The sequence below is a fragment of the Rissa tridactyla genome, chromosome 1 (genome assembly GCF_028500815.1).
Source record: "Rissa tridactyla isolate bRisTri1 chromosome 1, bRisTri1.patW.cur.20221130, whole genome shotgun sequence".
In the NCBI taxonomy this organism is placed as follows: Eukaryota; Metazoa; Chordata; class Aves; order Charadriiformes; family Laridae; genus Rissa; species Rissa tridactyla.
The window spans coordinates 27,622,860-27,639,380 of record NC_071466.1 but is presented as its reverse complement, the minus strand read 5'-3'; the positions used below and the strand labels follow the sequence as shown (position 1 = coordinate 27,639,380).

At 42.3% G+C, this 16,521-nt stretch overlaps 1 protein-coding gene across 12 annotated transcripts in view; it reads left to right on the top strand.

Annotated features, from left to right (window-relative positions):
- The window catches only part of STARD13 (StAR related lipid transfer domain containing 13), a 310,108-nt gene extending 294,112 nt beyond the window's left edge, over window positions 1–15,996 (top strand). For all 12 annotated transcript variants that reach the window (XM_054188918.1, XM_054188926.1, XM_054188935.1 and 9 more), the window contains 7 exons: window positions 3,460–3,658; window positions 6,714–6,921; window positions 7,851–7,965; window positions 8,750–8,971; window positions 11,319–11,536; window positions 14,632–14,808; window positions 15,184–15,996. In XM_054188918.1, coding sequence (XP_054044893.1) covers window positions 3,460–3,658; window positions 6,714–6,921; window positions 7,851–7,965; window positions 8,750–8,971; window positions 11,319–11,536; window positions 14,632–14,808; window positions 15,184–15,301 — 1,257 coding nt within the window. In that variant the 3' untranslated portion in view covers window positions 15,302–15,996. The remainder of the gene's footprint in view (window positions 1–3,459; window positions 3,659–6,713; window positions 6,922–7,850; window positions 7,966–8,749; window positions 8,972–11,318; window positions 11,537–14,631; window positions 14,809–15,183) is intronic.
- The last annotated feature ends 525 nt before the right edge of the window (window positions 15,997–16,521 follow it).

The window sequence follows — 16,521 nt, the reverse complement described above, 5'->3', positions numbered from 1 at the left end:
TCAAACACATCTGTTTACAGCCAGCAAGGAGACTCAGGCCCATCCTATCCTTTCTTTGCATTGACTATAAAGAGATTCTGTAGCGCTCAGACCTTGTCATCTAACTCCTGGGTGTCAAAATTGAGGTGAAATGAGTTCTGCCTACCATACGTAGCACAGGAGTTGTGGGATGGGAGGAATAGCCTGTTAGAAAGGTATTAGTAGAAGACGCATAGAGACAACTAGAAGCACTATATCTAGTAGCTAACAAGCCTGTTTATCACTGTGGTAATCTGGGTTTGCGTACTGAGCAGGGAAACCCAGTATAGGAAGAAAAGTGATACAGGAAGCCTGGAATCAGTGATGGGATTGGAGGAGGAGACACTTGCCCAAGTGTGAGGAACAGGAGATGTAAGACAGGGATGGGCTTGTCAGCAAAGAAGCAGAACAATAGGAAGAAAAAGAAAAGTGAAGGGGGAGAAATGGGGGAGAAAGTAAAATGGAGGGTAAAACCAAAGAGAAGAAAAAAGCTCTTGAGAGATTTGAGGCAGTCAAAAGGAGTGTCCATGGGCAGACTTGGACAAATATCTTCTTCGAGAGGGAGGGTTTAGTTGCTGGGAGGCATCAGAGCTACTTGAAGGGCCATTTCAACTCAGCTTGAGTTTCCACTTAGAGTGGAATTGGGAAAATATGGAATAGAAATTTAAAATATCTTTAAAATATCTTTCCACTAAAAACCTTTCTAGGCCAAAACCCCCCAGGCAATTCAGCTTCTCTGCTTTACAGAAACTCCCTTTGTTACCATTCAATTCAAAGTCTCCCAATGCCGGGCCAGAGGCCTGAGCAGCCTCCAGTCTCCCCCAGCATCTTGGTTATGTGTCTCTTCCGTGCACTGCAGAAGGCGGTCTAGATGTTAAAACAGGCATCAGAGCTTCTCCTGCACGCGCTTGGTAAAGTTGAGGTTGCTCTAAATCATTATAAGGTCTGGGTCCTGGCACTGAAATGTCTAAGATGGTATGAGGAGCCTCACCATTATTTGTAGGATATTTTATTCAGTTTCAACTTGTGAAATAGAAACTGCTTCGCCTTTGTCAACTGCATCTTTATTTCTGTCATGCATCATACGGCTACTTGCAGGGCAGATGATCCACAGCATGAGGATAATAAAAAGATTGGGCCAGACCAACCTCTGATAAATCACTGGATTTATAGTCCCATTTTATTTACAGAATCAGTCTGTAATATTGCAGAACAGAGCCTAAAACACCTTCTTATATCAAGTGAAGAACAGTCCTCTTTTGTAATCACTTTTTTTTCCAAGAAAAAGGGAAATAGGAGTTTGGACAAATATCATTAAACAAAAACAGAGATCAAGAGTAGCAGAATGATGTGCAGCAGGAGATTGCACAGGTGAGATTTGATGTCTGACCTCCTGAATCAGACTTAGCTGGAAGTTTTTAAAGGTTCTTTATACCAGCAAGGACACTTTCCATCAAAAGCAGAGAACTGAGCCTCTGCTCTCACATTTATCTACCAGATGCCAAAACTGTATTCTTTGGATAGATATGTGTCCTTCTGCATCTTCAGCAAACATTTTTCAGAGGAAAAGGGATTTAAAAAGAAGAGAAAGGGAAAACCAGATGAAAAGAGCCAGATGCTCTTTCTTGTATTCTCTTGTCAGAACAAAGAGCAGAGCTTCACCTGTGAACAGAAATACAGTGCACCGGGATGTACACAGGGCTCACTCCAGTTCTCTACTTCATACACATAAATTTAACTCACGAGCGATGCTAAATTCATCAATAAGAAGACAAAGAAGAGCTGCTCACAGCCAGTCTGGCATAGCAGTTCATCTCCATGTAAATAAATACATCCCCTCACAGAGCTGCAGAGTGTGTGATTTATGCAATCAGTGTCATTAATGTGTGAGTTAACAAAAGTCCTAAATACCGTATGGTTGAGCCAGGGAGGTGTTCTAGGGAGAGGAGGGAGCTACGTGAACTCTGTGGTGGCAGAAGTAAGCGGAAGGAAGCCAAAAGGCATTTTTTCCTTGCCTTTACACAGTTTTGTTGGTGGATGCAGAAAGCTGAACTGACCACCAGTGAGACAGCGGGGGCACGCAGGAGCAGAAGTCCATGATTCCAAACCTGAAATGCGCCTTTTTCATAGGCCTTTCTCAATATTTCACCTTTTCCCCTGCAAAACTGAAGGAAAACAGTACTAACACTTCCCAAGTGAAACACTGTAAACTCACTTGGGAATAAATAATGTGGTTAAGGCTCAGGAATTCGCCCCGGGGGAATTCCACTGGGGAGAAGGGCGGTAAAAGGGCAGCACTGCCATGAAGGCCCTCGCAGGCATCATTTCAAGAATTACCGCTTCCTTTCGAGTAGAGAGCAAACAGGATAAAAATGTATGTTAGTGACACTGCGCAAGTAATTCCTCTGCACCCCCTGCTTTCAAACGGGGGTTTTCAGTGGGATTTGGGGAAACTGTTGGAAGCAGAGAGCAGGAAGGGGAAAAAATAGATTTGGTCTTGATTTTAAAGCTCCACCAGGATGTACTAATCTTTTGCCACAGCCATTTATTACTTAGCTGAGCATAATATTTTCTTGTTAGTCTTCAAAATATATACCCAAATAAACATGAGGAACTAGATTCTCAGCTGGAGTAAATCAACAGACAGTCACCCAAGCCAAGCAAGCCACTGCTGATTTATATCAGCTGAGCATCTTGCTTAAACTCTTCAGGCAGCAGGGAAACCACATGCACTCTGAACTCTCCCTCCAGGATGGGATACAGAGCAGCAGAGTTATTAACTCTTACAGTCCCATCACGAGAGCATGCACTTGCCTACAAGACTGTGGGAAAGAGGACTATCACATATCACAGAATCATAGAATCACAGAATGGTTCAGGTTAGAAGGGACCTTAAAGATCATGTAGTCCCAACCCCCCTGCCATGGGCAGGGACACCTCCCACTAGACCAGGTTGCGCAAAGCCCCATCCAGCCTGGCCTTGAACACTTCGAGGGATGGGGCATCCACAGCTCCCCTGGGCAACCTGTTCCAGTGCCTCACCACCCTCACAGGAAAGAATTTCTTCCCAATATCCAATCTAAATCTACCCTCTTTCAGTTTGAAACCATTGCCCCTCATCCTATCATCACTCTCCCTGATAATGAGTCCCTCCCCATCCTTCTGTAGGCCCTTTAGGTACTGGAAGGTCGCTGTAAGGTCTCCCCAGAGTCTTCTCTTCTCCAGGCTGAACAACCCCAGCGCTCTCAGCCTGTCCTCATAGCAGAGGTGCTCCAGCCCTCTCATCATCATTTGCACGTTTCCTTGTTCTTGCCTAGCATAAAATAAGCAACCCAAAGCTTCGGTCATGATCTGATGAGCCTGCAATAGATTTTTTTAAATATATGTATCCTTTAAACGACTTTATTTTTTAAAACTCATTTCAACACGGTGCTTTTTCAGGTGGGTCTGTTTCGAAAATCTGGAGTGAAATCCCGAATCCAGGCCCTACGTCAGATGAACGAGAGCTCCCCAGAGAATGTCAGCTATGAAGACCAGTCGGCATATGATGTGGCAGACATGGTAAAGCAGTTTTTCAGGGACTTGCCAGAACCTCTGCTCACAAGTAAGCTAGGAGAGACTTTTCTACACATCTACCAATGTAAGTTCCAATATTTTTATTATTATAAACAATTATACAATATCATATATTGTATGGTAATATATTGTAAAAAATTTTGGTATGTTAACACTGGGTGGGATTCTTTCTTCTCACCTTAGAGATATATAAAAGAACCTCTCTCCCCTCAAAATCTTTCACTGAGAGATTTTTATGCTGCCTGAAGGTTTCAGTGACAAAGTACTAGCAAATTTAATGGAAAGACTGTTCAAATCTTGAGAAGCTTTGTAAATATCAGCTTCACAATCAGAAAGAAGCCAGAAGGGGAGGTTGCAATGGGCGTAAAAAGCATGAAGACTCATGTTTTTTTCAGATTTCTTTAAACTGTGGGCTCCTTTCATGCAGACATGTCAATACAAGTGAGTCTTCTGGGCATGGAGAAGTGGCACTTGTCCATGAGAACATGTGCTTTTGCAGTCCCCCTCTTTGCTGTGACTTTTGATTATTTGCCTTTCATTATAGTCAATAAAATATACATGAAAGCAACAAGCTGCCTTTGTTTACATCCTCAGCTTCTATGTAAAGATCTCCTAGAGGAAGAAAAACAACAGGATTTCTTCTTTTCATGCCAGCATAAGCAGTCTTCAGGAAAATCTGAGACTGAAATGCATCAGAATGATGAAAATCCCTGTAAATCAGGAAATGACTGTGTATCTCTTCTCCAGACTGAGGGAGAAATAAACAATGAAGAAAATATTGAAATGCCAGAAGAATTAGAGCTTTTTCCTGACAATGTCCATTATGAAGGCCAGTCAGCCGGTGCTCTGGCAGATACAGAAAAGCGTACCCAGCCAGCCTAAGCCAAATAATTGGAAGCACTAAAGAGAAGCGTGTCTAGTCTTTTCACTTGCAGACGTTTCAGCTGCCAAAACAATAGAAAGCCATTTTTAAACACTGTATAATCCCAGTGCTAAAGAATCTAAGTTACTTCCGTGCTTCCCTTTACTGTAAAAATCTGTCTGTGGCACACAGTCACTAATGTATTTAACATCACAGTGTCGGTAGCTGGTAGAGAAATGCTGTGATCCTGCACATGAGAGACAGCATCACAAATAAATTTAGGGAATTTGGTCATACATGATGTCGTAGGACACAAGTTAACTGAAACAGTTGGTGCCTAGCCTTGGACTATCTTTTCCCCCTCTTCTTTCCTGCTCACAAGTCTTAGGTCTTCTCTGCCTTCATGCACATCAGTGAGAAAAGCAACAGAAATTCCCAGTGGTAATAAAATGGCAGTCACAATTGTTTCCATCATTGAAGTGGCCAAGGAGAAGATTATCCACTAGAAGGACATGTTCTACATGTCCTTGGAAACAAATTACCTTTATACTATAGCTTGATGAGAACTGGGAATGTATAGGAGAGACGGCAAGTAAACTGCCCCCTTGCCAAAGGAAGAAAGATATGGCAGATTTCAGTGTCATTGGCGTTCTTCTGAGTTGGAAGCCTGGCATTAGGATTCACAACAGCGGCAAGCAAATGGTGAAACATTGCTAGCAGACAACAAAAAAATGCTGTAAAAAGGGGCACGGGCTGACTCTGTAACTCCTACATGGGACTGTAGTGGGAAGTCTGAAGAACTCTTCTTTACACTGATCAAAGGGGGAAAAAAGTGCTCGGAAAGATTTTCTTGAACAGCACCAGTCCGTAAAGGATTTCAGAAAGACCTGAGGATGGGTCTGTGTAAACCAAGGTGGGAAAAAGAAAAGATGGGCTCTGTAGACAGTGGAGACCAACGTTTGGATGAAGAATGAGTAGCAGTGGGGTTTTTTCCATGTAACCAACAACAAATATATTTTTCTGTTTTAGACATTACTGACAAAACTCCTTTCACAGAAAGAAAAATGTTGCAAATTGCTGGGATACCAATTGTATTTCATAATGTCTGCAATTAAATAAATCTGTAGATGGGAGTTTTTCTTCCCCTTCATCCTGTTTAACAAATTACTAATGTGAAGTTAGGAAGGATTTTTCTTCTCTTAGTGTATTGGCAAGGGATTTCTGATTTTCTAGGTCTCGGTGAAGATCTTTTTCATATATCCAGGATCTTTTTCATATATCCAGAATGGCTTGGTTTGCTGTAATGCAGAGGATTGGGGATGAGATGATTAATGTAATAGTCTATATGGCATAGCATTGATGGAATTTCTCCATTTCCCCCAAACTCTCAGTTGCCTATTGTTAACCTATGATTGAAAGGCTGGCCGGTCGTCTTCTCTATGCATCAGACCCACCAGTGCAGCAGTACAGGTGAAGGAGAACCAGGAGGCTGTGCGGGAAGAAAAGACATGTTGTATGGATTTAGCAAAGGCTCATCTGACTTCTCAGAAAGACCTGGCTTTGCCACTTCTAGAAAATCAGAAGCATTGGGCTGTGTTCAGTTTGTCATTCATGTCTGAAAGCTTTTAAAGTAAAATGCTTGTACAAGGCTAGCAAGCAGAGCTTAAAAGCTGGCTGTTCCCTGCACTGTAAATCTACTTCCATTCTTCTTCCGTTCGATTATATAGAGCATATGTAATACCCAGAGGAGGGCTCCAAGTCCAAACTGAGAAAACTTATGGTAGTTTCAGAAATGAATCTGTCTGAGATGCTATTTAAGCGTATCCATTACCACTTTCATTAAACTCTTTTTATGGTTTAGGACACAAGTGTAAGTATTTTCCTGAAGCTTCTTTAAGACTTTTGAACTGCCTTCCCAGGGGACAAAAGAAACCTGCAAAATACCATTTAAAGACAGGAGCACTGAGTACTGCTCTCCCTTCATAAACTTTAAGTGAAGTTCAGTCTCTTTCTTGGGGAAGAGCCTTTCAAATATGCAGAGAAATGTCGTACACTGGTTAGGCGAGCTGTGCTTGATGGAGGAGCAAATACCACAGCCCTCCAACAACCAGCTGGTCTTCGCCCCTTCATCCCCTGTCATCTGCCTCTTCAGAAAGCCGTTCCCAGGGTGTGAATGCCTGTGCTAACTCTGCCTTGTTCCTGGCTCCTTATCTGATCTTGCAAGTGACCCCCTTGAACATCCCTTGCTCTTCCTCAGATGTCCCCAAGGAGCAGCGGCTGCAGGCAGTGCAGGCAGCCATCATGCTGATGTCCGACGAGAACCGGGAGGTTTTGCAGACTCTGCTGTGCTTCCTGAGCGACGTCACCTCCGTGGAAGAGAATCAGATGACTCCTATGAACATCGCTGTTTGTCTGGCACCTTCCCTCTTCCATCTCAATATAGTGAAGAAAGAAAGCTCACCGAGGTAAGTTTCTTCTCAACACCATAAATGGTCATATCCTTAGCACAAAATGATGTTTTCCGTGTTTCTAAAGGTATGCAGGATAAAATTTTCCAAACCATCTGCTTTCCAGCACAGGTTACACAGGGCATGGCTTCAGTGAGAGGGGAAGGCCCATGCTGCAGAGCCAGAAGCCCACCTGTACACGCACAGACGGTGTTTTCACCAGCCCAGCAGGCGTTTCTGTGTTTCTGGCTGGCTGTTGTGAATATACAGTGCCAGCTTTCCATGCAGAATTTCACTGGGGCGCTAGTGAGTTTTGCATAAGTAATGTTAACTTCTGTGAAGGAAAAGGGCCTGATTTTGCTCTGGTTGAAGCCAAAGACTGACCGTGTTTTAAAGGATCTTAATACGTAGATTTTCAGTGAGTGGTTTTTCACTCTGTATTTTCTGGCTATGTTCTGCCACTTGGGAAACCGAGTTTATTTCAGGCCACATTAAAATGGCGTGTAACGTGGTGAGTGTAGACTAAACAGGGCATAGACCCTCCTAAACATCAGTGGTCCCAACTTGATGTCCCTGCTGACTTTTTTTTTTCCCCCCATCTGGTTCAGAATACAGAGATTCTTGGTTATGTACCTCTATGACCAGTGTCTGAGCAAGCAGTAACAACAAAAACCACTGTACATCATGTCTGTTAGAAATCCATTTCAAAATGTACAACACCTAATGCAGGACATGCATAACCTTTCCTGCTTTTTACCTTTGGCTCAGCAATATCTTACGTAAATATTTTTCCTTCAAAAAAGGCCCAACAGTCTGAGCAATCTTTTGTGATAAATAAAAACTAAAGATAGGCTTTTCTCTCTGGTGTTCTGAACATCCTGCTGCTGTTTGCTTTCGTATTAAAAAGATTCAGCTCTTTTTACCTGAGACACTGAATTCAATTACAGAGTAATACAGAAAAAATATGCAACAGGGAAGCCAGATCAGAAGGACCTCAGTGAAAACCTGGCAGCTACTCAGGGACTTGCTCACATGATAATGGAATGCAACAAACTTTTTGAGGTGAGTGAGAGACTCAAACAGCATTATTCATGGCCACATAATGCAGCATCCTTTAAAGTATTTATGTTTATGCTTAGATTTTCTGTTTTGTATTAGCTCAGGATTGATGGTGCCTCACTTATTTGTAAACTTGCTCCATCTAAAGTTTATTTATCTCATTTCGTTATGACTGTTCCCTTCTAGCATTCAGAGACACAACTATTAAAAGTGATGGGTAATTAGTCTGTGGCAGTTTTCAACCCAAATTAATGGATTAGGAAATCTTAGTCTAATTAAAATAAAAATCTGCTGTTTTAACATTTCATGTTATTATAACGCTTTTAGCACCTCAGTTAAAACTTATTCATCTCAAAAAGAAGAGCCAATACGCTTTATTTCTGTGTGTCATGCAATAAAGTTAAAATTGCATAAGGAGATGCAGTCTCCCTGCATCTTTCACTGCAGGCGGAGGAGAGATAATGCTCCTATCTATCTCCCTTCCCCAGAAGCACAAGGCAACATTTCTGGGGGCTAGAGGAGCAACACAGGTGTGTTGACAATAGAGTCTAATACGGTGCTGCATGATTAGTGCTATTCTGAGCCATGAACTGTTTCATTACACTACTTTGATTTCTCATCTTGCATAAGAAGCAAAGACAGAAACAAGTATCCGTTTTACGGCTCATAGGCTCATTGCAATTGGATGTTGAATGGTCGATCAGCCTAGAAACACAGTGCCTTAAGGAAAAGTTCTCAGCAAGAGGTTTTCCCTGTATGTTTCCCCGCCACACCTTCTGTGGCACAGGTCCCTCATGAGATGGTCACCCAGTCCCGGAACTCCTACGTCGATGCCGAAGTGCATTCTCCCACCCTGGATGAGCTCGGGAAGCAAGTGGATGAGGAAGGGGGGAACTATCAGATGTACCTGGAAAGTCTCATGCAGAATCTTCAGAAAGAAGCAAAAGAGAAATTCAAAGGATGGGTCACGTGTTCCAGTGTAGAGAACACAGAACTCGCCTACAAAAAGGTAATTTGGGGAGATGGGGAAGAAGCAGTAAAGAAACCAAAGCAAAATACAGCCTAGCTATGGGTCACCCTGACTTGTCGCATGGCTAAATACATATCCTTCTGTCTGGTGAGGCACACAAATTTTTTTAAAAGGCTACTAAAAGCAGTTAAAAATGTAATATAATAATGATTCAAATATGAGGTTCCAGGAGAAGGCACAGAAAGCAAGCTAAGGTCTCTAAAATGGATGAAGTAAGTGATACAGCAAACAATGCAACCAGAGAGTGAGCTGAGACTTTAAACAACAGATAACATTGCTTGGGTAAGCTCTTTGACTGGGCGACAGGCAAAGTTTTTGACCATCTCCTGTTTTTTGCCAGCAGTTTGGAGAACACATCAAGAACATAGGTATTAAAACACCTCTTCAGGCTGCCCACTTGCTTTACTTACCCAGGCCAGACGTAATGCCAGTTTTATCCCTGATCCTCTTGTCCTTGTTTCCCGTGGATTTTTGATATCTGCAACCTTTACCAAAACTTCCGAAGCTGTTCCAGGTTCTGTCGCTTCTGCAGGGAAAGCCAGACTGCTGCAGCCAGGAGGAGGGTGCAGCAGGCTCCCTGCAGAAAGGAATGCTTTATATTTTTGTACTGTGCTGAAAATTTTTTTCCCCCGCGGTTTATAAAACATTAATTTGCATTTTTTATTTTACTATTTTTTTAAAAATTTTTAAATCAATAAGTAATCTAGGACTAGCACTTGTTTTGCTAGCCCTGGCGTTGCTCTGTACATAAGCTTCAAAGTTTCCTTTTTTGTTGTTGTTTATTTTATATTTTGCAATGGTTTTCTCAGTATTTAATAGGGGGGTTTTTTAATAGTTTTTAATGGTTAGATTTTTTTTTTTCTTTGGTGAAGCGAAGCGGCCCTTCTGCAGGGTCCGTGCAGAAGTGGCGTTCAGGGCTGTTGGAAATGCAATGGCAGGGGGTTGGGACTAGATGATCTTTAAGGTCCCTTCCAACCCAAACCATTCTATGATTCTGTGATTAAACCAGCAGTGGCAAGCAAGAGAAGGGGGTGGGTTAGGGGTGGGTGACACTAGTTTGGCAGGGAAAGGGCACTGGGAGGAGTGTGGAGTGTGGATGGTAAGGGGTCAGGGGCTCTTAGTGGCCGGAGGCAGCACTACCCCTATTTAGGCAGTCACCACCCCTCTGTTTGGGCAAAGAAATCACAGTTTCTCAGGTTTGTAGCCAGCTTCTGTGAGCGGCCTCTGCAGGGAGGGACTGCAGAAGGTTGGGAAGGGCTCAGGATGGGAGTATGGTGTGGGAGAGGGGAGGGAGTGAATAGGGGCACACACAGGTCTGGGGTCAAGGGCATGTGAGGCTGCAGCGGGGATTGGGAGCTCCTGAGGCTCTCAGGCAGGAGGACAGGGGAACTGAGAGCTTTGGGGAGAAGGAATTATAACAACATAAAATAATTTTAGGTGGGAGTTGGGTTTCTGGGGATGCAATCCTGGGTCTGTGGGAGGTGCTGGAGGTTTCTGGAGTGCTAGCATTGGTATGTGGGGATGCCAAGGTAGGGAGGGGTTAGAAAAGCAGGGCTTGCAAGATCCAGTGCTTACGTTCAACTTGTTTGCTGCCTGAAATATGACAGCCCTAAAGCCATGCAGATATGATGTATGTGTGGATTTTAGGATATTCATCTTTTACACAGCCTAGCACTTCCCACTCCCTGTATTGCGTGCGGTGGAGGTGTAACAAGTAACAGGAGCTGTGAGTTAGCAAGCAGTCTGTGTGTTCCTTCTTTAAAAGGCATTTTCCCAATACTTCCCTTGCGGCTATTTTGAAGAGCAAACATCTGTGTATCTGACACATAAGTGAACCAACATGTGTTCTTCTCTTCCACCAATTAACCAGGAGAGTTAATTGACCCTCAGTCCCAGCTAGAGCATCCGATTGCCCACGGTGGTGGCTTTATTTCAGCCTATGGTTTTGGTCTCTCCTTTCATCTGTTTTTACTTCTACACACAGATGTATTCTTCATTACAGTTAGCATGCTTGGGGTTGAAAAAGTGTCCGTTACACCAGAAATAATACAGCAACTCCATTGGCGCTATGGGAACTGCTCTGATAATACCGGTGTAAGAGCAGAAGTAATGTATCACTTCAGTTTTCCATCCAAGACTAGTATGCATGTGTCTTCACATACAGAAGAGCAGCAGCAATAGCAGTAATAGTGACGGTTAGCAGGGAAATACACCTGCTCTTAAGCTAAAGCCAGATACCCATACCAAGATTCTGTCATCAGTGGTCCTCTGCCGAACATATGCATATAGATCATGGGGTTTTATGTTCTTTGTTACTTTGCTCCAGGTTGGGGATGGGAACCCCTTAAGGCTTTGGAAAGCCTCGGTGGAAGTTGAAGCCCCCCCATCAGTTGTCCTGAACCGAGTGCTGAGAGAACGTCACCTCTGGGATGAGGACTTCTTGCAATGGAAGGTGGTCGAGAGCCTGGACAAGCAGACGGAAGTTTACCAGTATGTTTTGAACAGCATGGCTCCTCATCCCGTCCGAGACTTCGTTGTTCTAAGGTAAGCTAAGGGCAGTTCTCCAGTCCCTTTGCTTCCTGCAGTGCGTGCAAGGAAGATCTGGTCTTATCTCAGCCTTCGCATCTGTATAATTGTGCTTCGAGAGCTCTACTTCTGGGCAGCAGTGTTGATTTCTCAAACTGAATTAAAATCGTACACCTAGAGCATGCTGACCTTTTCTCTCATGTAATTTGAGCAGCACATACTCCTGAGGCCATAAATATCATTTCTTCCTTAGAACAGATGTCTGATAATAGCTGCTGTTCTCTCTTCGCTTTGTTTGTTGTCAAAACAGTGCAAATAGAACCCAGTTGTTTTTTACACTGCTTTTGCTGTTCTCTGGGGAATGTTTGATGTTTAAAAGCCAAATGTTTAGTAGAGAAGATAGTGATGCTTTTAAGCTAAGGTTGTTATACGGTGTCTATATAAGTTGTTATTTTAGATTTGCAGCTGGAGCCTTTGCAGACCAAGAAATGCTAACCCATAAAAATCCTCGTGTGGAAAGGAACAGAAAGGGGCAGTAGATATGTATTCTGACTGTCTTCCAGGGGATGACATCTCTCAAATAAATGTATAGCTGTGTATCAATTTTCCAAATTCAGTCCCAGTTCTGCCATTGTCTATCTGCCTGTACAGAACAGATAAAAATATTCCTCTTATGTACCTTCTGCCTTTGAAATCCTGGCCCTTTCCTTGCTAGGAGCTATTGTGGAGCTGCTGACATATTTCACTTACAGGGTCATTCCTACAGTTACTTATTTCAGGATGATTTTGTGCATTCCTGTTCTTGGTCTCTGCTTTCTTTGCTGGAAATGATGTGCCAGAGAAATACTAAGCAGTTTTGACAAAGGAAATAGTCCAGTGAGTCAGGGTTGTATTAGCAGGAATAAAGATTGAAGGAAAAAGATGAGCCCAATAAAATATAATTATAATAGTACGTCCCTTTTATGAACTTCAGTATTCTCTTAGAGAATGATAACATGCAGATATTGTCAGTATAAAGGAAGAATTATTGGAACTCTTGAGGGAAGATTTTTAAAAATATTTTCTGAAAGTTCTTTATAAAGTTAAAACACCAATTGTCCCATTACTCTATTTCCTTTGCCTTCCCACAGTACACTGGGCTAAATTAAATATTTTATAATTAATTTTCTTGAATACTATTATTGACTTAAACCAATGATAAATTTGGCCTTCTGCATAGCGGCAAGAACATTATCTGGGAGCGGCGGGGAGGTTTTGATGACCATAATTCTGTCCTCTTATTTGGCACTTAGTTCACTATTAGGTTTCATGGTGTTTTATGTTCTTTAAAGACCTGCTGTGCAGTCACATCAGTTAAAGAAAAATCTTGCCGTTGAGTTCTCATTCTTTTCACTAACCCAGGCAGAATGACCCCCAAGGACTGAAATACATATCATAAAACTGAGTCCCGGTGGGTTTTTAAAGGCTGAAAACAGCCATCAGGCAGATCTGTCAGACTCTGTTGTTTATCTCTTTTGATTTGTATCATTAAGTCTAGAGCAAGGTTAGCCAGTGATATCGCAGTCAATTTGATACCTTATGATTGGTGGGAAGTGAACAGTGAAATTATAATTCGCTTCTGGGGACATGAGTAAATATATTTTAACAGACAGCAGTTTTCTCCTTCCCAATCAAACTTCTGGCTGTGAAAGGATGAACTTAGTTGTTCTTTTCTTTCTTTTTTTTTTTTTTTTTCAACATGACAGTCATAACAAGGGGATTAGGCTCCCTTGAGAAGGCTCTGATGGTAAGAGGATAGGGGCGATGTTTCATATGCCGGGGATCTGATGCAGCTCTCCACTGCCTTGCACTGGCATCGCTTTTCATTAAAGATTCCTCAGATGTTTAATGTTCATTAACTATCACAGCATCTTTGTGAGTTAGGTGCCGTGCCTGTTTTTACTACTGTAAGACATTTAGAGAAGTACAGAAACTGGCTTAAATCCATATAACTGGGAATAGGGATCATCAGTCTTCTGCAGTCCCTGGGATACATATTTTTCCACTTCGCAAATGGCCCAAAATGATATGGTCACATCTAAGCACTGTGCAGGCATTCACAGTAGCTGGTTCAGCATTTGACAGTAGATCTGAGGTGCGATTTGCTACTCTCCACGTGTTTCATCTGCCAAGACAGTTCATCATTTTTATTAATGCACAGACCTTCTGTGGTCTGTGCATTAATGCACAGTAAAACCTTCTGAAGTCGGTATCTTCCTACAGTGTCTTAAATAACAGCTCAATTTCATATAGGGAGAATGCAGAACGTTAAAATTATCTGCTGAAGTCCAAACTTCAACAGTCCTTGAAAGCAGCTTACCTGCTAAAACATGATACTTCCCAAGGTAGCATAATCCCTGTCTCAGTCCATGGCAAGATGATGCGCATTACACAACACAGCGGGAATTTCTCATTTCTTCCCACAGCATAGGAAAGAGCAGAGGAGAAAGATATGAGACACCAGAATAGGTAGAGAATGCTTGCAGAACAAGAAAAAAATATTAAGTATTAAAGGCTAGGGCTCCTGAACTTGGTGGAAAACTTGTGCAGCATGTAAGACAGGCTTGAAATTTGGGAGAGGGTAAAAATGAAAGGACATTTTGTTTTTAATTCAGATGCCCTTGAAACATGTTCTGGGAGTTTCAGAAGTCAATGTGGGTAGTAGTGAGTATTTCTGCATTTGTTGTTCTGTAAGTCTGCATGGGTACAATGCAACATTTCAGCCTTTGCTGGATGGCTTATGCTCACTTTATCTCCTTTCCAAAACTTCTGTCTGTCTGCAAAAGGCTGTACTGTGCCCTGTAATATATAATGGTTACAAAATGCTTGTGTGGAGAAGCAAAACTTCTCCACCTGGAGCCTGCAACAACATAGATGGGTGACCGTTCCACATCATGGTCAGACTCACAACTGGGGAACATGAAACTCTTCCAGGGACTCCTAGGACGGTCGTGGCATTGCAGGCAACAACAAGGACAGGCAGACAAGCAAACTCTATCTTTAATTCTGGTTCTTACTCGCATGCCCAAAAGTTTCGTTACTAAAGTGATTCCATCTTGAATGTGTTGCTGCAGGACGTGGAGGACAGATTTGCCAAAGGGGATGTGCATGCTGGTGGCCATCTCTGTGGAGCACGAAGAGGCTCCTCTTATGGGAGCTGTGCGAGCCATCGTGATGGACTCTCAGTACTTGATAGAGCCTTGTGGCTCAGGAAAAGCCAGGCTGACCCACATCTGCAGAATTGACCTGAAGTAAGTATCCCACCTGCAGAAAGCAGCATGTCCATTCAGAAGGGCAAAAACTTCCAGCTCAGGGAGGAGAGGTCTTGGGAACAGAGGACATGGTCAAGGTAGCTTTGCTGCTTTGGAGTCTTTCTGGTCTTTTCTATCCACCAAGCTCATTTCTCTGCTCAGCATCTACCGCTGTTATGATGCGATCATAGAAATAAAATCTGCTTATTTGAATACTGCAAGGGAGAACTTCAGAGTACGCTTACAATGACAAGTATTTGAAGTCCACACTGCCACCGTGGGCAGCGGGGAGTGGGAAGCACAGCAAGCCCTTTCCCGCGGGGCACATTTCTTGAGTATTTGAGTTTCTCAATAATTCTCTTTCCATTTCTTCAGAGGACATTCCCCAGAGTGGTACAACAAAGGCTTTGGACATCTGTGTGCAGCGGAAGTTGCCAGGATCAGAAACTCATTTCAGCCTCTGATTGCTGAGGGACCAGAAACAAAAATCTGAGGAAGTGTTCCTGGGAGCCTGGGAGCATAAATCGTGGTCTGGCAGGGAACAGGAAGGCTGAAAGCAAAGATCTTATTTAAGCTGCAGAAATCTGACCAGACCTGGGTCTGTACGAAGGTGAAACAGGAATTTTATAGGAAAGTTCTTTTATTCTGGAGACTTCAGTTGCCCCCACCACATAGCCACATCCCTTCTGTATTAATTTCAATTATTGAAGTAAACATTTCTTCAGAGAGCTTTTATCATTATTACTTTAAAATCAGACTATTGCCATTAATTGTGTGTTACAGAACTCTGGTATTTAAAGGCTTCTAAGAAGCATATTTTAATTGTAAATAAACTATGTACAGTATGTATATATTTATCTATATTATATCTATATATATGTATATGTATAAATTAATTATTTTGTATATAACTCAGTGCAAATCACTTGCATCAGTCGGACCTTAAATGAATCCGTCACTTGTTTCTTAGTGTGTCACTGCTACATAAGCTGTGTTTGCTATTATCACAGGGCTACCGGGCGTAATCCGTGTGATAACAAAACGCCTGTTGTCAAATATGTTTCGTGTTTGTGTATGCTGTGAGAAGGTACCTAGAAATAGATGTAGGAAGAATTAAAAGAACTAAGGAGGAGGGAGGCTGCTGTACGTTTAAAAATAATGAGGAGTGGATCAGTTTCACCAAATAAAGTACATGGAAATGTTAACTGAGATGACAGACATTTTGAAGGCCATTTCTATTCAGCTGCAGAAAGTTTGTGTACAGGGTTTTGAAAACTTACCCGTTGCCTTAATTAACGGTATATCTGCCGCTAGAGAACCTTGCTATGTGCAGCGTTCATAGTAACTGCTCATTCTTGGAGAGTACAAGATAACACTGTGTGTACTGAGGTGTCTGAAGTCAGATCAGTAAGTTATTAAGCTGTAAATCTGTTTTTTTGGCATTTTGTCTAGGTTCTGAGTAAGTGTTTCTGTGTTGTTCCTTCCTTCTCCCATAGAGATGGCTAATCGTTAAGAAACTCCAAAGCAGATTTTCCACATCCAGTGGACACAAAGACAGGCAGATGAATACCATGCCTTTTAATATTCTTGCTATAGAAATAACTAAACTTTTTTTAAGCTTTTAAACACACCTTGGAGATTTAAAAGACTAAATGCAGACTATGCTTGGAAAGATTGCTTTTATAGTAACAGCATTTTCATATTATATTGCAC